This window comes from Odocoileus virginianus, chromosome 30, assembly GCF_023699985.2.
Source record: "Odocoileus virginianus isolate 20LAN1187 ecotype Illinois chromosome 30, Ovbor_1.2, whole genome shotgun sequence".
Lineage (NCBI taxonomy): Eukaryota > Metazoa > Chordata > Mammalia > Artiodactyla > Cervidae > Odocoileus > Odocoileus virginianus.
Genome location: NC_069703.1, coordinates 20053139 through 20078962, shown reverse-complemented (window position 1 = coordinate 20078962; position 25824 = coordinate 20053139). Strand labels below are relative to the sequence as shown.

General features: G+C 39.5%; 1 protein-coding gene across 3 annotated transcripts in view; it reads right to left on the bottom strand.

The window, feature by feature from the left end:
• Positions 1 to 25824, bottom strand: part of XRCC5 (X-ray repair cross complementing 5) — a 79836-nt gene that overhangs the window by 53810 nt on the left and 202 nt on the right. Inside the window, exons 1-11 of one of the 3 annotated variants that reach the window (XM_020896319.2) lie at positions 25482 to 25802; positions 21613 to 21726; positions 18602 to 18785; positions 17657 to 17705; positions 17019 to 17141; positions 14071 to 14262; positions 11555 to 11669; positions 10233 to 10371; positions 6994 to 7106; positions 3774 to 3836; positions 338 to 475 (exon numbers count right to left, since the gene is read on the bottom strand). In XM_020896319.2, the coding sequence (XP_020751978.1) occupies positions 338 to 475; positions 3774 to 3836; positions 6994 to 7106; positions 10233 to 10371; positions 11555 to 11669; positions 14071 to 14262; positions 17019 to 17141; positions 17657 to 17705; positions 18602 to 18785; positions 21613 to 21726; positions 25482 to 25484 (1233 nt within the window). In that variant the 5' untranslated portion in view covers positions 25485 to 25802. Of the gene's footprint in view, positions 1 to 337; positions 476 to 3773; positions 3837 to 6993; positions 7107 to 10232; positions 10372 to 11554; positions 11670 to 14070; positions 14263 to 17018; positions 17142 to 17656; positions 17706 to 17974; positions 18577 to 18601; positions 18786 to 21612; positions 21727 to 25481; positions 25803 to 25824 lie in introns of those variants that run through there. The other 2 variants (XM_020896318.2, XM_020896321.2) reach the window with 2 other exon arrangements.

Genomic DNA, 25824 nt, shown 5'->3' with positions numbered 1-25824 from the left:
AATGGAGAGGAAGTCACTGGATTAGGTAAATGGTAAGTCATAGTCAACCGTTATTAGTTGTTTTATTAGGAAGCTCCTTGTACACTGTCGTAATTTATGTTCTTTCACTGCAACTGAAAGTGTGATTTCCAGACCAGCAGTCTCAGCATTAGGTGGGAGTGGGTGAGAAATGCAGAATTTCAGGCAACAGCCCTCCCTAGAGCTACAGAATCAGAATGTGCATTTTAACCAGATTCCCTCAGTACCTCCCACGCACATGAACAGTTGAAAAACACTGCTTAGAACAAAGCAACTGAAGGGAAAAAATTTATATGAATAAAAGACTTGCAGGTTCTACCTCATATGCGTCCTTGATCAAAGGAAAACCCACGCCAACTTGAGGATTAGCTCTTTTGTCGTAAGCATATCGAACCACAGCCACCATGTCTAATTCATCCAAAGCGTGAATCAGGGAGGAGAGGGCAACTGCCGCTGCCTAGTAAGAGAGATGCCTATGTTAACACGTGTCCAACATGTGAGGATTTTCACAGCACAACCGAATACTTGTAAGATTGCTACCCACTTTCTCCTTGTTTCAGATATTAAATACTCCTCTATCCACTTGGAGGCTACACTGTACACATCTGCATTTGATCACATTTACTGTACCTCTTCGGGAACTTCGTTATATGCTCTTTTTCCTTCAACTTTCCTCCTCCTCTGAATTCATACCTAACTCTAAACAATATTTTTCTTTGTCCCTCTCTCCATAAATTATTATCTGTAACCTTCTTTTCCTTCATCTTTAAATTTCATGAAATAATCTTGTTTCACCACTTAGAACCCAATTATTCTTCAATCTAAACCAGCTACATAGCCATTTCCTTCCTGAAACTACTCTGAAGTGCCCTGTGATCTCCAAGTTGCCAAAGTCTTAGTCTCCATTCTGTCTGTGCGACCTTTCAGTAGCATCTGACCACCCCTCTCTCTCTCTGCACTCTCTCCGTCTCTGGCTTCAGAAGCAACGCTCTCCCTTGCTTATTCCACCGGTGTGGACCACTCTTCCCCCAGCTCTTTCCGTCTTCCAGTCTTGAAACTCTGCTCTTGGCCTTTCTCTCCTCCTCTCACTCGAAAAGAACTCTACTTTCGTGACAATTTCTTTCATCCAGTCCCACAAGTTGACGAATCAAAAATCTGTATATTCAGCTTTAAAACTCCTAAGATCTAGACTTACATAGCCTACTAGTTGGTAGATAACCTGTATAGTTATACCTCAGGTATTTCAAACTGTCCATGACCAAAACTAAGTTTAGTACCTCTCCCCTCTTCTCCACCTGTATTCCCTACTTCCACAAATATCACTTCCAAATGAGAAGCCCTAAAGTTGTTGATAAGGCCTCCCTACTGTCCTTCAAGTGTTCATCAAGTTCTACAAATTCGACTTTAACGCCATTTTTCAGATTCTATCCGCCCTGTTCCATCACGGTGTCCCCTGTTCCGAGAGCTATGTCGCTCTCTTCCATAAAAACCTCCACAGGCACCTCTCTCAGCCTCAGTAGAGGAGATCATCACTCACAGGCAAGTCTTGTGCTTTCCTGCCCCAGCAGTTTCTCCATGTACAACTTCTCACTGGAATGCTCTTCCCAAGTCTCTGGCTCTCAAGCTTCGAACCCATCCTCAAGAATCAGCAAACTGACAAGCTCTCTGGTTCAGATCTGCTTTACTAAGCCCTCCCCCACTCCCTAACCTCTCAAACACTTAGTATTTTTCTCAAATACAAATACAAAAACATTTGTATGTTTTTGATACTATGTGTCAATTCCTAACATCCATCAAACTTAGCTATGTATATTCCCATATCCTCCACAAAAAAACCTATGATATCAACACCTGGCCATCAAAATCCTCTACAGATGTCATAATAAGATTACCTTTTCAGTTCAAGGAATATTAACTTAGTGCCTACTCTTGGCTAAGTACTGTCTTCAGTTCAGTTGCTCAGTTGTGTCTGACTCTTTGTGACCCCATGGACTGCAGCACGCCAGGCCTCCCAGTCCATCACCAACTCCTGGAGTTTACCCAAACTCATGTCCATTGAGTCAGGGATGCCATCCAACCTTCTCATCCTTGGTCATCCCCTTCTCCTCCTGCCTTCAGTCTTTCCCAGCATCAGGGTCTTTTCCAATGAGTCAATTCTTCACATCAGGTGGTCAAAGTATTGGGGCTTAAGCTTCAGCATCAGTCCCTCCAATGAATATTCAGGATTGATTTCTTTTAAGATTGACTGGTTTGATCTCCTTGCAGTCCAAGGGACGCTCAAGAGTCTTCTCCAACACCACAGTTCAAAAGCATCAATTCACCAGCACTCAGCTTTCTTTATAGTCCAACATCTATACATGACTACTGGAAAAACCATAGCCTTGACTAGATGGACCTTTGTTGGCAATGTAATGTCTCTGCTCTTTAATATGTTGTCTAGGTTGGTCATAACTTTTCTTCCACAGAGCAAGTGTCTTTTAATTTCATGTTTGCAGTCACCATCTGCAGTGATTTTGGAGCCCAAGAAAATAAAGTCTGTCACTGTTTCCATTGTTTCCCCATCTATTTGCCCTGAAGTGATGGGACCGGATGCCATGATTTTAGCTTTTTGAATGTTGAGTTTTAAGCCAGCTTTTTCACTCTCCTCTTTCATTTTCATTAAGAGGCTCTTCAGTTCCTTTTTCACTTTCACCATAAGGGTGGTGTCATCTGCATATCTGATGTTATTATTGGTATTTCTCCCTGTAATCTTAATTTCAGCTTATGCTTCATCCAGCCTGGCATTTCCATGATGCACTATGCATATAAGTCAAATATGCAGGGTGACAATATACAGCCTTGATGCACTCCTTTCCCAATTTTGAACCAGTCCATTGTTCCATATCCTGTTCTAACTGTCGCTTCTTGATTTGCATATAGGTTTCTCAGGAGGCAGGTAGGGTGGTATGGTTTTCCCATGTCTTTAAAAATTGTCCACAGTTTGTGGTGATCCACACAATCAAAGGCTTTAGCATTATCAGTAAAGCAGAAATAGATGTTTTTCTGGAATTCTGTTGCTTGTTCTATGAGCCAATGGATGTGGGCGATTTGATCTCTGCTTCCTCTGCCTTTTCTAAATCCAGCTTGAACATCTGGAAGTTCTCGGTTCATGAACTGTTGAAGCCTAGCTTGAAAAATTTTGAACATTACTTTGCTAGCAAATGAAATGATTGTACTTTGGCAATTTGAACATTCTTGGCATTGCCCTTCTTTGGGACTGGAATGAAAACTGATCTTTTCCAGTCCTGTGGCCACTGCTGAGTTTTCCAAATTTGCTGGCATATTGAGTGCAGTACTTTAACGGCATTATCTTTTAGGATTTGAAAGAGCTCAGCTGGAATTCCACTACCTCCACTAGCTTTGTTCAGTTCAAGCCAGCACTAAATATTCTGCTTATGAAAAATGAAAATATTAACCTAATGCCACACTTCCTGAACCTGTGACCATGAGATCCTCAAATTAAATGTATTTGTTCAAACATTTTTGTTTTGAATACTCACCTGATCTCCAACTGCAGGACTATGTTCTCAGGCCTTGTGCTCAAGCTATGACAAATTCATTTATCACTTGTCCATTTTCAAAGCTAAAGGTAAGTGAATTTTCCCACCCCTGTTGCAAGAATTAATGTTATTTTAAACCATAAAAGCCCCGAACAACTCACTTAAAATGACAATTCAATTCTGTGGCCCTGCCTCAAAGACCGACTGTCAACTCACCTCATCATCTTTTGCTGCAAAGACCTTTAGAACTTGATTTCCCATAAAATATTTCATGTGGACCTACAGGAGGAAGTGAGGAAAAGAACTGGTTTAGATCCAAAGTAAGGAACATATGAAACCATAATGCCACATGTTATTAAGAAATTCTATTCAAAATGCTCTTGCTGAGAAACATTCACAAGCACTAGAAACAACTTACTACTTGAGGTTCAAATAAGCTAAACACGATAAATGTAAAGTCAGATGAGTAAGATTTAGCACAGATCAGATCATGAAGTCTCATAAGCAAAGTGGTTTGGACTTCACCCTAAGAGCAATGACGAAGCACTGATGAATTGCAAAGAGACTAGAGTGCCATTTGTCCTTTAAATTACTTAACTAGCACAGCATCAGAGTCAAAGAAAGACTAGAAAATGAATACTAAGAGTTCCTGATATTATAACCACCTGCATCTATCAACCAAGATCAACATCTCTTTGATCTATGTCATCTTGAGCCCAGAGTTTCTAAGAAGGTGCCATAAGAGAAGTAATGCTTCTCAAATATTTTTTCTGCATTCCCACCTCTAATGCTGAGAAACTGTGAGCACTTTCACAGTAACAGCAGTTCAAGAAAACTAAGCCTCAAAGGTGTGGGGGTGAGGCCCATATTATCCAAATACCCTCCATCTTCATATCCATTCCCTACCTGAAAACCATTATTTGAAGAAATATGGGAATAATTTTATATTTTCAGTCTGCTATATTTGTATAGATTTATTTGCCCTTTTATTAGAATCCGTAATAGTTGATTGATTCAAGAGCAGTTAATGATACCTTTTCCTAAGGCACCTAAATGACTTCTCAAAGGACAGTCAGACATTTGGGGAATTTCTGGCTAAATTCTTATCCATCCTATAATTAGATACTAGGAACACTGACAACTTGGACGAAGACAAAGTGAAAAGTCTCTTGAAAATTTAAAAAAGTAATTCACAATTCAAAAAAAAAAAAAAAAAAACCAAACCAAAAAGTCCATTTTATACAATGAAAAGTTTCATACTAATTCAATCCAGAAATATTACTGTCCCTCAGTTTAAGGGAATCTGGAAAACTGTGTGATCTTATTTATTTAAAGCTAATTACTAGTCTGTTAGAAGGTACATACGTACACTTTACCTTAGTTGGTATGGAAAAACCTTCTTAAGTTGCAGTGTATGCATTTGTTAACACAATACACGAAAGCAAGTATGCAAAAGCTAGACTATTCAAAAATGAGCCTATCGGTGCACAGATCACAGTTGATTAATGACATAGCTTTAGAGACATAGAGAGACCTTGTTCAAAACCCATCTGTACCACGTTCTAACTGGGTGACCTTGGGCCTATTATCTAACAGCTCTGAATCTCAATTTCCTAATATATAAAGTATGTATCATGCACGTACCTAAGAGGGTTGTCCAACGAGTCCATCCTAAAGGAAATCAGTCCTGAATATTTATTGGAAGGATAGATATTGAAACTGAAACTCCAATACTTTGGTCACCTGATGTGAAGAACTGACTCATCTGAAGAGACCCTGATGCTGGGAAAGATTGAAGGCGGGAGGAGAAGGGGACCACAGAGGATGAGATGGTTGAATGGCATCACTGACTCAATGGACATGAGTTTGAGTAAACGCTGGGAGTTGGTGATAGACAGCGAGGCCTGGTGTGCTGCATGCAGTCCATGGGGTTGCAAAGAGTTGGATATGACTGAGCAACTGAACTGAACTGAAGTGGGTTGTAATAAGAATTAAATGGGAATTTATATAAAATGCTTAGTATACTGACTGTATTATTGTAATCACTCAATAAATGGTAGCTATTATGATTTTCTATTGTATCTGTCTGTTACTGTACTTAAGATTAAAAATAACTTAGAGCTTAACATCAAAAAAAGTTGATTTAGAAAATACTTCATGACTTAAAACTTCAGTTTAAGTGAATAAAAATCTCTTTAAATGGAATATGTACTTTTTCAGCTCACTCTTTCTTGCTTCATCATTTAACTAAGTGGGCCCCAACACCCATTGTGGCACAGATGATTTAAGTTTTTTGAGTCCCGAATTACAGTTGTAGCGGTTTTAGATAGGCAATTCTTTTCTGCCTATCTGGAATTAGCTCTTAAGAGGCCAGTTTCTACAAGGAGGTCTGAATGGAGGCTCTGTTTCACTTGACTCATAAGCACTGACTTTAATAAACATAAATTTTAAGTTTAATCACACCTCCCAAAGTAAATAATTTTAAAGAAAAGTATGTTGATTGTAATTTGTTAGAGACTCTTAACTTCCAAAAAGCATTTAATCTCACCATTAAAACTGTATTGACTTTAAGTAAATATTCTCAATTTTTGGCTTATGAGTCTTAAACATGCACCTAACAGTTTGAGCATATCATGAAACACACTCTCCCCAATTTCACTGAATTATTCTAACACTGACTTAGACAAGGACTACAAGCTAGAGCAACATGAAGAAGTTCAAATCTGGTATACTGGATTATATTTATTTTATTTTAATTCTCACTTGAGTTCTTCTAGAGCCAACAAGAATCTCTTCATCCCTATAAAGCCGAAAAGATGCACTTTCTACTTATTCAAGTACATTTCAAGAACATTTCCCTTCACTTAAGACCTCTATGAATCTTTAATGACTCTTTCCAGGACCATATATTGTATCTCATAGCCTTCACTGAGTTACTGCATTTCCCATTGTGTCTATTTTGCATCTCTGTATTGCAGTCTAAAGAACTAATGACTTATGAACAAGCTTCACATCTTAGGTCTCTGTTGGGCACTGAGAAGGGTGACTGGCATAAATCAATGATATTCTAAGAGATCTATGGTCATTCAAAACTCAACTAGACTTTCATTCCTATAAAACATTCCAGTTTACAATTAGAGAAAGGAATACAATAGCAAAGAACTGGCTGCTGTTTCTTTAAGGCTACCATGAGCTACCACTGACACCAAAGCGAAGAAGTGACTTTTTACTGAGTTTGCTCTTCTGATTTATGCTGACTTCTCTACCTCCTGATTTTCAATCTTCAAAAATCAAAGATAGTAGCACCGCAAATGAATTTAGAAAAATTAAAAGTGAAATAAGTATAAATAAAAGGTCCGATCAAAACCACACCACTTCAAATAATGAGAAAAAAGCTCATCTGTTTTATTTACAATTAGTAGAATATGTGCTTTACCTGAGAAGATCTACAAAATCCCAACACAGAGAAGCACTTTCCCTCCGATTTATACTTCATTTGTTCCTCATCCACTTTAGAGAACGGAATGATATCACTCCCATAGCGGAACCCTGGAGAATAAGAGAAGAGCATCTGTTAAGCATATGGGGCCTCATTTTCTACAAGCTGAAATTGGCCCCACACATACATTAACAATATATGCACACTCCGGATCAAGCCTCTATCTACTGTTCCCTGGAATCAAATTTCTGTCCCTTGTGATCAAAGAGGGAAAAGCAGCAGCAGATCCACAAACATATACAATATAGAGATAATTAAAATCTAATTACATTTTTTTAAGTAGCATATTCTGCCATCTAGTTACCTTGATGATTATCCAGCCTAGAAGAAAGAATAGCAGCAAATGCAATGTACTAGTTATCCTCCAAAGATAAACTATGAATGACTATAAAGTATAATCATTATTTGTAAAAATAATAACAAGAGCACATTTATTCAGAAACCTGGAGATCTACAGAGAAAAACGCCCACTGGAAAATTTCAGAACAAAATGTTCCCAAAAATGGATGCTGGAGATATATAAATGCCTATGGAGGATGCCAAAATTTTTCTATTCAGAAACATTCAATTGATGTGCTGGATATTTTTCTGCATTTAAATTTATTTTATTTCTGGGGTAGGATTGTCTCTATATATATATATATATATATTTTTTTTTTTTAATTACTTAGTGTATTCATACACATACAGGCTCTTGGCTCCTTAAAAAAACTCCAACCCTGTTTCAGGGTCTTTGCTCTATGCAAGCTTGTGCCTTTTCACTACATATTATTGTATGTTTAATAGGGAGCAAGATCATCAAAATCCAAGGAGTCTGACCTTGGGCAGATAAAAAGGAAAAGCACATGCGTGCATCTTCACTCCAAGAAACAAAGAAACATGTGTGTCTAGGGGCAGATTCTGTGATCCAATGTTTCTTAGTCCCTCTCACTCTGTTCATGCAATTTATTTGATTAAAAAGAAACACGTTTCTGTATGTCTTTTAACAAAAGCTAATGATAAAAAAAATTTCAACAAAAAATTAAGAGGGAAATATATGGCACATAAGAGTGATATATAATGTTTTTTCAGACATCTTACTTGAATTGTTCAAGAGTAATTTGAAACTTCTCATTAAAAGTGTCATGTTTTCTGGTTCATCTTTTAAACGGCAAATCAATTACTGTAACTTTTGTATATGGCCAAAAGTAGAGAACAGAATACAAATACGACCACAGTCTGCTCATATTAACTGATCCCTCTATCTAAAAGAGAGAACTCTACCTATTAGGGGGTGGAGAGTAGAGGACAGGCAAAGGAAGGATATGGGTAACAGAAAAAATCTAAGAGAAAAGCTACACACCTATACTCTGAACTTAAACCATATTTAACTCTTTCCTCTCCATTGCTGTACCAATGAATTTGCTTTTTGCCTAAGATAAACCAGAGATGCTTTCTTTGCTTGCAACCAAAAGAATTGGCACCCTCATGTCTAGTCCCTTCTCCTTCCAATTCATCCTATACCCAGATGTTCTACTCATCTTCTTAAAACACAGCTCTGACACTCTGCTCCTCAAAATTATACACAGTTCCATGTTGCTCTCAAAATTAAGCATCAACTCTTCAGTGTATCATTCAGAGCCCTTCCTAACTCAGTTGTATGGAGAAACACAGACTCTTGCAGCCCTGGGTTCAAATCTACTAGCTGTTGACTACGGGATACTGCATGTGTTAATGAATGTCTTTCAGCCTCAGTTCTCTTATCTGTAAAATGGGAACAAGAGTGCCTACTTAACTGCTTGCTGTGAAGACTAAAAGAGAAAAGAAGTATATAAAAATGTCTTTTATATACTGCTCTGACCACAAATCTGTATACGCCCAGTACATCTTACCCAACTATTCAGTATCATTGAGAAGGCCTTCTACTTTTCTGGTCTTATGCCCTTAATCATGTTAATCCTCCTACTATGAGACAGTCATTATATTAGGATTAAATGACTAGCAAGTAGTGGAGCCAAGATTCTAACCAGTCTGACTCCAAAACTTCTGTTCTTAACCACACTCTACCGATGAGCTGAATCAAAGAATTAGTAGAGATTATGGGATGGTAATTACATTCTAAATATAACCCATGAGAAGACAGAAAGGAGGCATAACCACTACCACTTTTAATCATTCTCCTACACCCCTGAAACTCTGCAAAACATATAAATATACACAAATACTGTGATACAATGCCACACAAATAAAATGAATTTTTTCAACACTTGCATATTAAAATTATACTGAGACTATTTACCATATAGTAGTCTGGTGATAAATTTATTATATAAAGACTCTGGCTTCTATCTTAACCACCATTTGGTACCTTATCATTTTAGCTCTTAAACATTCAGCTGGTTTCTAAGCCCTCTGGATAAAGACATGCTCTAAATACACTCTACAGAGCCAATGGATATAAATATATGAAGTACAACTCTAAAGATCCCAATGAATATAGAGCAACATGACAAATATAAATAATTTTTCTTATCCTCTAAATTACCTTAAGGGAGCTAATCTGGTACATTATGAGACCTGAAACTGGCATTCAGAAAAATGATCACCATGGAAGTCAAAGATTCACAAAAAAACTTGCTTCACCCATGTTAATATAAGCATTTCCCTAGCTAGTAAGCTTCAGACTTCAAAACAAAGCCAAGTATTAAGTCCTGTCACTTGAGAAGAGGGAGAGGGTGAGCTGAATGGAGAGAGGAGCATGGGAGCATAGACACTGAGACATGTAAACGGACAGCCAACGGGAACTTGGTGTACAACTCAGGGAACTCAACTGGGGCTCTGTGATAACCCAGAGGGGTGGGGATGGGCGGGAGGGGGAGAGAGACTCAAGAGGGAGGGGACATATGGACACCTATGGTCAATTCATGTTGATATATGATAGAAATCAAACCGGTATTGTAAAGCAATCATCAACAATTAAAAATAAATAAAACCCAGAGAGACCAAATGCATGAGCATACTCCTGTTTCAGAACAGCCCTACCCAAGCCTCAGCAGATGAATTAACAGAACCCAGCATCCCATGATTCCCTCACACAGATGCGTCTCTAGACAAATAACAACACAAAACCTAGCCTGCCTCGTATCATCTTGAAGAAAATCTCCCAGGCAACAGTGAAACTCTCACTGGCCTAATACCTTGAATAGTATCCTCTTTTGAAACTTCAGTTTCATCATCATCATTCAAGCAATAGACTGTTTCTTTTTGTATATCTTCTTTTTTCAGAGTTCTTGCATCCACAACTGTCCAACACTTTTTAACTTTCTCCTGTAGAATCTGATTTTCAAAAGAAAAATAAAGGGAAAACAAGGAACGTCAGGGTTCAGATTGATGAAAGAGGAAAAACTAATATATACTCTCTGCTTTACAGAAAAAAATCCAAAACAAATCACTCCAGCTACACTGGTTTGTTGTCTCTGGCTTACTGTGGAAATTTTTAGTTTATTTTATAATCCTTTCTACATTTTATTTTCCCCAAGGGTAATCCACAGATAAATATTAATATTCATAGATACTCAAACACTTTCTATACAAAACCGACTGCCTAATAATAGAAAACCCTACATTTTGTTACCATACTTTTTCAATAGAGAAAAGAGGGGAAAATAGTCTATCAGTAGTCAGAAATCAATAAGAAAATATGAAAAAGAAACTACCAAAAGAAAAAAAAAAGGTAAGGGACTTATTCTCAGGGACACTATTCTGGGCCTTGAAGCACCTCCATGGTGCTCATTCATGTAGTATGTTTTGGAATTAAGTCCTTAACTATTAAAAGAAAAAAAAAACACTTTATAAAAAAACATGCTTTTGTACATTTTATATATTTAAGTGTGTTTATATATTTATTTTGTGCATTTGAAGAAAAAAGGCAAGGAGGGTCAAGTGGAGGCATGGATCAGAGACTGACATTCAAACTGGAATGTCAGCAAGTCATTACCAAAGACAACTCATTTTTGAGAGTGTGCTATTGTGCACATATGCTGCAAAAGGCCATTTCACAATAATAGGTCAAAATGTGTTCATATTTTTTAGATGCTGTTACTACCAGGTCATTAATAACTGAATTAGATGTGACTGAGCTTTAAAAACTCTGAACTTAACTCTGGTGTGTATCTGTATTTCTGCTACAATACTACAATAATGCAACTTAATGCATTTCATTTTCTTTCTTTTAAAAAAGAAAAGGAGAGGGAAAGACTTGAAACTTGTGATTAACAATCGTCAATGGAGAGAAAGAGAAAGAGGAGGGAACTAACTTCTATTACAGACATTCTTAAAACTTCCTCCCCTAGCATGCCTTTTACATAAAAGCTAAATAGAGATGAAATAAACAGGGAGAGCAGTTAGAGAAGCAGTAATTATGGTTTTGAATAACCCATACATGAATTGCCAGTTTCTTATATAAGTGCATTTGTCTGCCCGGTAACATTTCTTTAAAAAATGTGTACCTACCACTTACCGATTTATAAGCCACAATCTTTATAGACAAATTGGAGCCAATGGTCAGTTGACAGGGCCAGGGCATGGAACGCCTCTCAGTTTTCTTAAAGACACACAGTTGTCTCAGACTCTCACTTAACAAAGAAAAATGTATTATGAAAGCAGCAATTTTAAAATGTTAACCTTTGCTGGATGTTGCATTTAGTTTTCTAGACTGAGAAGTGAGATGCTGTTGATCATAAAGAGAGGAACAGCAGGCGATGACAAGCAAAACTTGTGGCAACTCTCCGTTGGGAGAGAGCCAGAGTACAGATGAGTTGGCTGAGGAAGGAGCTGAATTCCAGCTGAATTTCACTAACAGGTGAAAGGAGCATCTCTATCTTCCCTCATTCAAGCTTTTCTCTAACTCAGCCAGTTGTTTGTCACATTTTTTTTTTCAGGATCAAGGACACTGTGAGGATATGATACAAGCACATTCATAAATGTGTAACATCTGAGAACAACTGGATAAGTTCTGTAGTAGATATGAACCTCCCCAAATTAGAAGTCACGTTATCTCCCTCTAACGTCTTCTAGATGAGAATAAGCCTAGCCCAGGGCTGTCCTGTAGAACTTTGTGCAATGAGGGAAGTGCTGTATTTCCAACTGTGCCTGTACAATAGGCTACTGAGCACTTGAACTGTGAAGAGTATGACTGAGGGACTAGAGTTTAATTTTATTTAATTTTACTGAAATTACATTTAAGTAGCCACCTGTGGATAATGGCTACTACATCAGATGGCCAAGTTCTGACCCATACCTTTATGGCAGACCTGAAATCAACATAGCTTCAAAAATGCTAAGAGTGACTTGTCTGGTGGTCCATTGGTTAAGACTCTGCACACCCAATGCAGAGGGCCTGGGTTCCAACCCTGGTCACGAAACTATGTCCCATGTGTCACAACTAAAGACCCTGCATGCAGCATTTAAGACCCAGGGCAGCCAAATAAATAAATAAACATTTAAAAAAAGGTGAGGACAACACATAGTAATTTCCCTCCTTGCTGTAAGAAGCTTTTTTAACAATAATTTTATTGGCTGATAATTCTTTTCAATATCATGGTGAATGTGTTCACTTTAGGCATGTATTCCCATATTAAAGCAAGCCATGTTCAAATTTGAGAGAATAATTTAGAAACACACATTCGAATATATTACAAGTAGGACACATACTAAGACAAAGAAACATCACTTTATAGGATTCCTCTTTGATTCTTTCACCAACCCCTTGGGAAATTACAGTTTAATTTCCAAAATCCCCATCTACCTGCAATTTTCCAAGAGTATCTATACTTAGAAAAGCAGGCTGATCACTTATAAACTATGGCTCATTAGAAATATGTAAAAATTGTAATTGAGAAGAAAAATTAGAGCAGATATACACTATCGCTACTCAAAAAAATCTTAATTGTTGAACCTCTACTTCAACAATTAAGAATTTTATTTAAAATGCTCATGCTTTGTGTATTTATTGATAAACTAGAATGAATTCTTTAACATTAAGTAGTATTATTCCTGAAAATTTGAAACTCTATAAAAGCCATACTGTGTGGTAGAGTATGCCGCCACCACCTTTACCAAATCAAGCCCCTAAAATATACACCGTTCTAGAAGACAGGGGCCCCTCTCAGGTTCTTGCTCAAACTAAGTGTATATCCAATTCCAACCAAGAATGACACAAAGATCATTTCTCCCACTATCTCTGGATGGCTGAGAAAAGCAGCTTGCTTTACTGGTATATGGTACTTCAGGGATTTCACATTTCTTGCCTTTATAAAGCCCATATGGAATAAGTACGTGATAAATTTGGGGGTTTTGTTTTGCTTTTGCCTGACCAAACTATTTTGTGACTAAAGCTTTTTTTTAAAAAAAAAAAAATCACTCTATTATATATAGGGACTTCTCTGGCAGTCTAGTGGTTAAGACACTGCACTTCCACGGCAGGGGGCACGGCTTCAAGCCCTGGTCGGGATGCACACGGCACAGCACAGTCAAAAAGCTAAAAATAAAGAAATAAATGGCAAAAAATTACTCTAGTCTAGTATACTGCCTCCAAAACCTAAATCAGAGGACAAGAGGACACTGAGTATTATCTCAGATCTGATACCACTTTTATAATTAAGAATATTTTTTAGGTGTATGACAAGGAAGGGCCTGAGAAATGTACCCCAAGGTTGGCATAAAGAAGAAATCTACCACCTCATCTTTTATCATTTGACTTGTTAAATCCTTCATTAATATCTGTATATTTCCAACCTCTCCTGACAGTCCTGGAAATAAAGGAGAAACCTTGTGCCAACCTGCAAACTTCAAAGAAAGGGATTAGAGGCTGGTACACCATTTCTTTAGTAAAGACCAGAGTATTTATTAAAGTGTTAGTATAACTGCTAATTCAAGAATGGCTCAGAAAAGGAAAAGCATTAGAGAGCTCTCCGATCAAAGGAGAAAGGAATATGCTTACAACTGAAATTTGTAGACAATGTTTTCACTTCTTACCTAAAGGAATAAATTTCCTCCAGCCCATCTTCACCTTCTAAAGACATCATCATCTTTTTCACCATCTGAATACCTTCTTTTTGCTGCTCAGTGATTCCTTTTGGAGGAAAGGAAGGCCCGTGGTGGTCTGAGAGCAACCTGCCATCTCCTCTGTCCCCAGCTCCACCTTGCTTGCCAATTGGGAAAGGCAAACTATCAAGAAAAGATCAGCAGTAGTTAAGAAGACAAGTTCTGAGCCAAATAATAAACTGGCTTCCAATTCTGTGACTGCTACTCACTAGCTATGAGAAAATGGGCATGTCAGTCAACTTCTCTGAGCTTTACATTCCTCAGCTGTCAAATAGCACTCAGCTACCTTAGCCAGTACTCTTACCAGTTTCAAGTAACTGAAGCCTCTTTGGTTTGGAATTTTATGGGGGAAATTTATTGGCTTACATAACAAAATAATTGAAAGGGCAAGGTTGCACATGGCCTTAGGATGACTAGATCCAAAGTCTCAAACACCACAAGGATTCTGGGACCCTTCAACTCTACCTCCGTATTCCATCTTCATTTGCCTTTATGCTGGCCCTCCACATTGCTTCTGAACACCCGCAAGCTCATAAAGCCCAATCCCACTACCAAAGAGGGACTGAGGGTTTAACCCTCTACTCTCCAATTAAAAAAAAACAAAATCAAAAGCAGGAATCAGTGGTAACCTGGGGGCCAGATCTAGAAGGGGTCAGCTTTCATTCAAGCCATAAGGGTAAAGAGTAGGAAGAAATGCTTCCTAGAAAAAAGCTGGGTGACATTCTAGGCAGACAAAAATAACAAACAAATGCCCATTAGTGATTTCTCAAGGTTATCATAAAGATCAGTAAGATAAAGTGTTAAAATACTTATAACACAAACATTATCATCATTATTTTAGATATAAAATTCTTACACAGAAATCAGTTAATTGCTAGAAATAAGTGAAACCAATTTTGTTCTTGCTTCACACCAGTTGTTTGACTGAAATGAGACTAAAACTAGATTGGGATGAACAGTCATGGGAATAGTCAATAATCAATATACAAATTGAAAAGTAAACCAATGAAACACATTTTATGATAATAATCCATATGACACTTTAGAAATGCTTTCATATAAACAATCTCATTTCATCTTTGTTTATAGGTAGACAGAGATTTCTATCTTCATCTTTTGAAGAGAAACGGAATATACAGAGATAAAATAATTTAGCCAAAGCCGCATAGCTAGTAAGTGATGGAGCAAAGACCTGGTCATCTGACTGAAAGAGCAAGGTTCTTTCCACTGTAGCATGTCACCCCACTTTGTCCCTAGAGACACAAACAGCTTCTTCAGTTTACTCAACATTATCTGTTAGTCATCCCATGTGGATTTTTAAGGTGATTCCTTTATCATTTTATCTGCCATCATTAAAACAAAGTTTCCCATTGACACTTTTTTCTACATATTGTTTGCATGACAAATGTGATGTCCTGCATTACATGAAAAAAGAGATTCCAGGAAGCAGGATATGGCACAACATGTTTGCATGAGACTATTGCTGCTTCTAGAGCATCAACCAGGAAGAAGGGATGATGAAAAAAAAGGGTCAGGAAGGTCTGGTCCAACTATAAGAATCAATCATACATGGGAGACACCAAACAAGAAAACTCTACTTTCAGGTCTGCAGCAAAGGAAGAGAGAGTTAAACAATCAAATCAGCATTTTATAAACAACCAGTCAAATACCAAGGCAGTGGAAGAAAAGGCTCTGTTCTGTCTCAGCTTGCTTTACAGTATTGTTCACACAAAAGGAAAAGTAGCCCTTTCCAGTGAAACTGACAGAAGTACAGGATGTGTGAAGGATGCAAAGACGTCTGAGATTATGAGCAGGGAACAGAAACCACGCTGGGCTTTTGAAGTGCTGAGAAAACCTCGACTCAGTAAGAAGAATCACTTAAAAAGCACTTAATTTCTCTGAAGTACCATCTTAACAAGTATCAGCTTGATGGCTTATTCTGAGCCATTTTTCCACAGAAAGGAGATGCCCCCTCAGCAGTCTTAAGAAGTACATACATGCAAGAGAGGTTCTTAATTCCCCATGGCAGACATTTTAAAGAAGCCATGGGCTTACCACTCGGAGCTGGAGGCTTCCTGGTAGAACTCTCAATCTGAAAAATGAGTGTCCCCAGAGACTAATAATTCAACATTCTATACTATCACTCTGGTTTTACCAAAAAAATAGGACAAGGAAAAACAGGTTTTAGATGGAGCAGGAAGGATTAGTGTAGTGAAAAGAACTTTCTGTAAGCGATATAAAATAAAGAAAGTACCTGGAGGGGAAATTCAAGTTAGTGAGAGAGGAGGGACTCTCTCCGTAGCAAATTGTGAAATATATTTTCCCCCTAAGTTTTTTACCTCATCTGTAAATACACACAGCAAATTACATTTTACAAACATGTATGTATCCTTTAGATCTGAAAAAGAGTTAAAAATAAGCATATGTGTTTCAAATGGTTCCCAAGTTGACATTCCTCTCTATCCTAAAAATATCTACTGTCTTTAAGACACAGTTCTCTAGGACATGTAAGAGAAGACACTACCAATCTGGTAACTGTTGGGTAAAGTCTTCTACGCAGGCAGGGGATGAACTGGATGATCTTAATAGATTTCTCTAATTCCTCAGTTCTTTGAGTCTAAGAACAGCACAAGCAAACATCTGCTACAGAGCCAAATTCCCATGTTTCACTGGGACTTTCATCCCTTTATCATCAAAACTCAGAAGAGTTACCGGAACACAGAGAGGAATCAATGAGTGCTGGCTCAAGTTACTGATGTGGCAGATTCTGACTCGAGAGCAGAGAGGACTCCTGCAAACCACGCGCTCTATGAAGGGGTCCTGTCACCGCATCACGAGAGCACAAGAGCTGCGCACAATGACTATTCGTATGGTCTTACAAGAACTGCAGGGAGATGCCAGATTTCTTCAGGTTATGAATTATAACATCCAGCTGATCTCTGCTGAACGGGCTGCTGAGGTCAGTGAACACTTCAATATGCCTCTTCTCAAACTTCTTTCCTCTAGAAGACAGAGTCAGCACGTTAACAAATCATTCTTCTAGATCTCCTACAAATTCAAATGTACTTGGTCACTGAGCAGAAAAAGGGTAAGGAATCAATTAGCTCCAGTTAACAATGTGCTTACACTCTAGAAGTCCATGTGCTGTTGATGCTAAGTTCTTACTAAACACATAATCAACCCAGTTGTGACTCACACTTCAAACGTCTTAGGCAAAATTTCTGAGCATTATGGAAATACCAGGTCTCTGATTTCCAAACTTTAACCATCTCAGTTAAAGGTGCAGTCACTATGATAAAAAAGGACCCCCTTCCAGCCTTCAGAAGGTAGAATATAAACAAGGACCCCTCCCGGCTTCCCCGGTGACTAGACAGTAAAGAGTCCACCTGCAGTCGGGAGACCCGGGTTCAACCCCTGGGTTTGCAGGTACTACAACCACAGCCGTGAAGGGTTCATTTTCCAGTCTGATTCCACACTGAGACGTTCATTTCCAGCTCTCTTCAGCTGAGATACTTACACAGTTTCTTCCTGAATCAAATCCATGCAGACGATGAGGGCATCCAGGACTCAGCTGGTTAAGGGCAGAAGATCACACCAAACAGTCCCTTTACCCCCCACAAAATGCAACTTTTCCCCAGTGAGATCCAGTGCTGGAACCTGTGGACGCTGGGCTGACTGTGTGATGACTTAAAAGTACTTGCCCAAGTGCCCTTCTTCCCAGTTTATTTCACTAACATATATCCATATATATATTAAAAATCAAAGTAGACTCCCTAGAACATATAACCAGGAAAAATGAAGTAAGCTGAAAGGTAATCTCACATATTCCACTCACTTAATGAAAAACTGTGATGCCATTTTACTGTATCTAGAACTCATCTTCTGTGAGTACAGCCCATTCTTACACATGAAGTGAGCCATAATGTAGCATCTGTAAGTCACTCCCAGCACAGCAGCACCTCCCGGTGACCAGAGATGGCATCACTGTTCAAAAAAAAATAAGAACAGGACACCTTAAAACCAGGGCACCTGTGGAAGAAATTGTTGAGTCTCACAGTTGGGGCATCGGTCTGATTTTTGGCATACACACATCCTCCATGCAGGAAGGCTAGGAGAACGCTAATGCTGGACTCTGTACAGCACTGCGTCCAAACACATCTAACTATCGCCACCACCACGCCTTCTGCACACAGCCAACACACACACACCCTTCTGGTACTTCCCATCCTCTCAATGTCACTAGGGCAGAGACTGGAGGGTTTGGAGTCCAGGCACCCAACCAAGTAATGTGTAACTAATTTCACATTAAGTCCTTTGCGCATCACATCCATGATGTCCTCAGTGCCAAAAATGTCCATATACTCAGAGCAAGGACTCTTAAAGAACCTCACTGAACTTAGAGGACAATTCCCCAGATTAAAGGAAATTTCTTCAGAGTCTTCTCTGGCTGAGAAAAGGATACAGTCAGCTTGTTGAGAACCAGGTTGGATTTTGCTTTCAATGTCCTCCAGCAGGTCAAAATCCGGGAGCATCAGGTGTCTGTGCACTGTGATGCTCTGATACTGATCCTCACCAGCAAGGGCATTCTCCGTGCCATCGGTACCAAAAAGGACTAAGGCAACTTCATCTTTGCTTTCAGCGAACACCTAGAGGAGTACGTGAGAAGGCTGCAAATCACACAGTACCACCTGGAAGCCACAGACAGTTAACCTTCCGGGAGCAAGACAACCATATTTCCCCTTGGGAGGCCCCTGGGGCCATTGGCAACAACAGGATACTGGGCTAACTGGCCCCTGGGATTGATGGGCAATGACAATTCCTAGGTTCTAAGCGGACTTCTTCATTGACTAAAGGTCCCGTCCTTTCAACACACTTTGTGGTGGAGGCATGGGTAGGCACTAACTGCTTTGGATGAGTTTCTTTGATGTGCTTCCACCCAAATCAGACTCTCATTCTCAGTGAAAACTAATTACAGATGACTTGAAAAGATTTTAGTCTGTCTTTCTGGAATGACTATCCCTGGTTGAAGTTTTCCAGAGATTAAAAAAATTACTGGTTCATATTCTATGTCCCAGCAATTTCACCTGTAGGTATATACACTATAGAGAAGCCCTTACACATGTACGCAAGAAGATAAGGGACAAGAAAGTTTAAGTTCACTTCAGCACTGTTCATAACAGGGCAAAACTGAAAACAATCAACTGAAGAATGCAAAAACACACTGCAAAATATTTATACAATGGAATATTATACCCTAGTTAAAAAAAAATGAATTTGTTCAGTGTTTACCAGCATGAATAAATCTCAAAAACATAAGGTTGAGAAAAAGTAACTTGTGGAATTATATGTACTGCATAATACTACTACACATACTTTTGAGAGCTTCATACAATACTAAATATTATTTACAAATACACTTAAATCCAAAGCATAAAATATGCAAAGTAATAACTGAAAATTCTGAGGAAAGGAGGGGAGGAAGAGGAAAGAAAAGTGTTAGGAGGGTACACACAGGAGGCCTTAATTTAAGATTTTTTAAGAAAGAAAAGAAAAAGAAATCAAACAAATAGTGTAAAACTTTAGGGCTATATAGCTTTAGACGATGGGAAAATAGCTTTCCATTATATTATTCTCTGTATTTGCTTCTTTTATGAAGCATTTCATAATGAAATTAAAAAAACAAGAAATAGTATGATACAAAAGGCAGTCCTGTTCTCACCTACTCATTAACATAAGCCATTAGTAAGAAGAAGGCTGCATGTGTAAAGGATGGAATTCTGTCATTCTTCATCTCTCTCTGCTGATAACAATTCCAGTCTGTTACGAGTTCTGCAACAATCGCCGGTTGTACATGGAGGGAAGGTCCCAGTTGCCGGGGTTCAAATATTTCCAGCACACCCATGGGGCGGGCCAGCGAGAGTTCTAGCTGTATCCCGCACAAATATTCATCTTCAGGCAAGGTATTCTTACTTGACAACAGAGTCTCAGTCAGGAGAGGGGAGGAAAATTCCATGTAGCATGGGAGTGACATCAGGTTTTGTCTCCTGGCCTTCCAGATTCACTCTGACTCCCATGCAAGGGGCAGAGCCAAAAATAAAGGCCAAAAGCACTGCTACTCTTTAAAAACTATACACACACTACACAGGGGCACAACAGCACTACTTAAATATCACCAACACAAATTACTATAACCAAGAATGGGGTTAGGAGCATTCTTGTCTTCTTTAAGACATTAGGTTAGGGCTTCAGGTTATCAGAATTTGTAAAAAATAATCTTGGATGACAGGTGGGAGGTAGTAGTTCCATGTGGAAAAGGCAACACCCAGAAGAAGCACAGAGGTGTCTGGGGAAGCAGTGGATGAAGCAGAGCTTCATGGACTTAGCAAAAGCAGCAGTCAGACCAGGTAGAAAGGGCAGAAATGAATAACTGTAGTAATAATGATAATAAAAACATATACAGTGTTTACAATACACCAAGTACTGTTCTAAGCACTTTATTCTTAGAGGTACTATTATTTTCCCCTATTTGACACACAGGACACTGAAGCATCGTGTAGAGTCTCCAAAGTGGCCTCCATCCATTCCTTCTCTCTCTGTACTCAGAGGCTACGCTTGAAAACAACAGGGGAGTCTAATTCCTGCCCCCTTCTGCCCCACTGAATGTGAGTTACCTAAGTGACCCGACTAACAGAAGGCAGTGGAAATGACTTTCTGGGACTTATAGAGCTAGGTCATAAAAAGTCACAGGAGCAGGTCTCTTAGAATATCCAGTCTTGGATATTTAGAACCAACTGCTATACTGAGCATCCCAAGCGACATGCAGAGGCCACATGTAAGGGTTCTGGGGGACAGTTCCAACCAAGCACACAGCCAGCAGAAGGCAGCACTACCAGCCACAGGAGCGAGCCATCTCGGATGTACATGAAGGGCCCCGCTGAACCTTGAGAAGACTCGGCCCCAGCCACCACTGAGTGTACCTGAACAAAGGGCCTCAGAGAGAACCACCCAACGCAGACACCCAGCTATCTCACAAAACCACACGGGATGACTTTCTTAAACTGTCATTTAAGACAATAAGTTTTGGGAGGGTAGTCTGTAACCAGTAAAAGGTAAATGGAATAGGCACAGAGTAGTTGAAAGACTTACTCAAGATAGCAAGGTTAGTAAGTGACATGGCAGAGCAAGCATTCAAACCCAGGTCATCTGGTTATTGCGGTTACACGTTTAAACATTACATTGCCTCTTGTTTTGGAAAAGCTGCAATATCCAGTGGAGGAGCCAAACGAGAAAAGAAAAAACATCAGGCTGTAATGGCAGCTGGACTTCCATGTGAGTGTGTATAAGAATAATTCCTCAGGATACCCCAAACACTGAGGGTAGACAACATAAAGAAGCGGGCATCTTGCATTACTAAGTTGAAGCCACAGACAGTGAAACCATGAGTTACAAGCTCAGGACCATTCTGAATCTTACCTGTCGCTGCACGAACATGGTCATCACCTTCTTTGCTAGTTCAAATGGGGATTCTTCACCAGGAAAGGAGTTACTCATGGCAAAGCCCACATCCATACACAGCACCACTGCTGCCTAGAAATGAAGTCCCAGAGTGTGTGAGAAAATATTAATGGTCATTAAAAAAAGAAAACAAAGGATGTGTCCTTTGCTTATTTCACTCAGATATTCAGGGGATGCATGATAAAGGGAGGGGAGTTGTTCAACAGAGAGAATGGATGTAAGACATATAAATTTTTACTGTGGAGAAACTTTAAATAGTCCTGCTATTTCTGAAAGCTACAAAGTATCTTACCTACCAGCACAGGAGCATGGTCCAAGTAGCTGCTGCTCCTTTGGCCTGAGCCTGAGCAAACCCATGGGGAGCAGATCTGAAAACAACCTGCAGGCAACAGCTAAGTCCAGCCCAGCTCAGCCCCAAATCCACCAAGTCAAAAAATTCAACTGATCTGCAGACCCACGGCATGAGGACAGATGCTTTTGTTGCAAGCCACTGATCTGGAGTATAGTTTGCCATAAAGCATTTTTGTGGCAATAGGTGACTGTCACAATCTATATATGCTAAAATGATATACTCCAATCATTTGAATCTGTTTGTAAACTGAGAATCTAAAATGAAGACTAAGACACCAAATCTATTCTAGTAGGGGACACAGACACATAAATGACACCAGCGCAATATTTCATGACCGAGGTATGCAGTGGGCAAGACAGCACATAGGAGGGGCCTCTACCCAAGACTGGTGGAAGCGACAGAGGACAGGTAAGGAAGCGGAAAGACTTTCTAGATATGATCCTTGGGTGAACTAAAGAATGAGCAGGAGTTAGTCCGTGAACAAGGGGAGTTTTAGGGAGAGGAAACCAAATAAAGACTAGTCACTGGCTAGTAATCATGCATATTGGGGACTGAGGAAATAGGGCAAACATAAACTGAAAGTAAAACGGATACATGTAAAGTCCTACATTTGGCATCCAAAATTTAACTGAATTGGGTTGGAGGAGGCCTAAACAAACAGCAGCTCACAATTTCAGGGTGGATTATAAAACATCACCAGTATGGCATGGCTATAGTAGTAGATTCCCAATACCTACCCTATTCCACCCTCTGAAATATTTTCGGTCCTAAATGGTATGATAAAAAAAATATTTTCAATGTTGTAGTCAATTCATGGAAGGAAAAGAGAGGTTTAATGGCTTAAAAAAAGACTAGATTAGCAATCTGGAGACCTGGAATCACTCCCATCTTTCTTACCACATAGCTACATTCTCAGGCATGTCACTGAACTTCACTGCTAATCTGTGGAGGCAGGAAGCAGTTGTTGGACTAAGTGAACTAAATGAGATCTAAAGTCTTTTCCAGAGTTAACGTCCTCTGACATTGACTGACAGTCTCACCTAGCTTTGTACTGACTGGACCACATTTGACAAACTCTGAGCAGTTCAGATCATCACATCTTATAAGACTAATTACAACTGAATATGAAACAAGCAGGTTAGAGACAGATCTGGAGCATATGTGATAAGTGGAACAGGTGGAAAAAACTGACTATTTGAACCAGACAAGGAGGTTTAGAGCAACGTGATTGTTATCCTCATATAGTTGACAGCTGTGTTACAAAAAAACAGCTCTGCAAGAGAGATAACAGGATTAACAGATGGAAGTTACAAAGAAATTGATTTGACTCCATTATGACCAACCTAGACACCATATTAAAAAACAGAGACATTACTTTGCCAACAAAGGTCTGTCTTGTCAAAGCTATGGTTTTTCCAGGAGTCATGTATGGATGTGAGAGTTGGACTATAAAGAAAACTGAGCACTGAAGAATTGATGCTTTTGAACTGTGGTGTTGGAGAAGACTCTTGAGAGTCCCTTGGACTGCAAGGAGATCCAACCAGTACATCCTGAAGGAAATCAGTCCTGAATATTCATTGGAAGGACTGATGCTGAAGCTGAAGCTCCAATACTTTGGCCACCTGATGCGAAGAACTGACTCACTGGAAAAGACCCTGATGCTGGGAAAGATTGAAGGCGGGAGGAGAAGGGGAAGACAGAGGATTAGACGGTTGGGTGGCACCACCGACTCAATGAACATGGGTTTGAATAAGCTCTGGGAGTTGGTGATGGACAGGGAGGCCTGGTGTGCTGCGGTCCATGGGGTCACAAAGAGTGACTTAAATAGTCTTTCCTTTCCATAGTTTTGCCTTGCCTGAGATGTAACCAAATTAGATATCATTTATAACGTCCCTGATAGGAACTCATCCAGAGTCACAAATGAGCGACTGAACTAAACTGAAGGGAGGAAAAAATGATACCTAGAAGTAACCAATGAAATTGTTTTCTGAAACAACTATCTCCTGACCCTAGAATTCTTTGAAAAACCTGGATGAGCTCTTATCAGGGACATTATAGATGATATCTAATTTGGTTACATCTCAGGCAAGGCAAAATTATGGAAAGGAAGGACTATTTAAGTTTTTCCCTAATTTACAAAAAAATTAAACACAATGCACTAATATTAAGAGAGCTCCAGGTTATAAACAGCATGTTTGGAGAAATTCCTTTGAGGGCAACAAAATTTACATCCCATAGTTCCAATGCTCTGACCATAAGAATCTTTAAAAAAGTTAGAGAGTCCCCAAATATGCTGCTGCACTTACTTAATATATAAATAAGTTCATAAAGCTACCTTTTTTTTTTCCATAAAGCTACTTTTAAAAAAGAAAACTCTAAAAAAAAGAGGACTAAAAGTCCTTTGCCAGGAATCAGCTCTCCAAAAATGTCAACAAAGGGTTTCACAGTATGGAACTTATCTGAAAGCAGAGAATGGTCTATGTAGTATCTCAAGCTCTTTTCTGACAGCAGTAAGAAAACCAGGAAAAAGAAAAAGAGCAGCAGAGTGCCCCCCCCTCATTTAAACACTGAAGCAAGTATTAGAATTTTGCTACAAGTCCACCTGCCATAAACATCTGCTTTAATAGAGCTGAAAGTTTTCAGCAGCTGAAAGGAATAAAGGAGGTGCATGGCATATGTTTATAACCATTTTAATCAGTATTTTCCTCTGGGGAGGCGAGGGCACTAGAGACCACCTGCTCCAACTCCTATCTGTATACCAGTTGCCTAATAAAGGGCCTAGTTCTTGAGACTACAGATGGATACACGAATAAACAACTCCTCCGAATACACCTACCTCTAGTGATCCGTCAAGAGACAAGTACCACTTTCTGCCTATACTGAAAACACTATTTAAAAAATTCATCATCATACGTTATTAACCTGGGTCACTGAGAACCATCGTTTTCTAGCAAGAGAAACATTCTCCAGAGCTCTGAGAGCAGAGAGCTTGTGTTCAAATTCGGATTCTACCGCTTATGGGCTGGGTGACCTTGGGGGCTAATCACTTTCTTTAAGCTTTGCTTTTCTCAACTGTAAAGGAGAAAAAACGTTTCAACTCCTGGCTTGTGGTGAAGATTAAGACAGACAGGAATAAAGCCTTTAGATCAGTGCTTCATCAGAGTAAGCTTTCAATAAATGCAAAATATTTGCTATTCGATTACTATAGAGGTAGTAATAGAACGGGGCTTCCCAGGTGGCTGTGATCTTTGGGTTGGTTAGAGTCTCTGGAGAAGGAAATGGCAACTGACTCCAGCCTTCTTGCCTGGGAAATCCCAGGGACAGAGAAGCCTGGCGGGCTACAGTCCATGGGGTTGCAAAGGAGTTAGAAGCGGCTTAGCGACTAAACAACAACAATAAGGATGTTTTACATTTCAAATTATTTCACTTGCAATCCCTCTCTGATGTTTTACGAGTCTGTGGGACTGGTGCTTACCATAACTAACGTCCATCCTCACAGATTTTTAAAAACCAGATTCAGAAGTAATGGAGGAGTCGGCGGCAGGCTGGAGATGGAGAGGTACCGAGGGGAGGTCGGCGTGGGACGGGGACAGGATGAGGACCGGGGGCGATAGAGGGAGCACGGAAAGACTGAAGAGGAGGCAGGGGTGGGGAGTGGGCGAGGCTTAAATTCCCTTTTTTCAGACTCCAAACGCCCAGTCTCTCTCACAGCGCATCGCTCGATCAGCCCGCCAACCGGAACTCCCCTCCACACTCCTTGGCACCGCCGTGATCCCATGATTCCTGCTTCCGAACCACCTTTTCCGAACCCCGGGCAT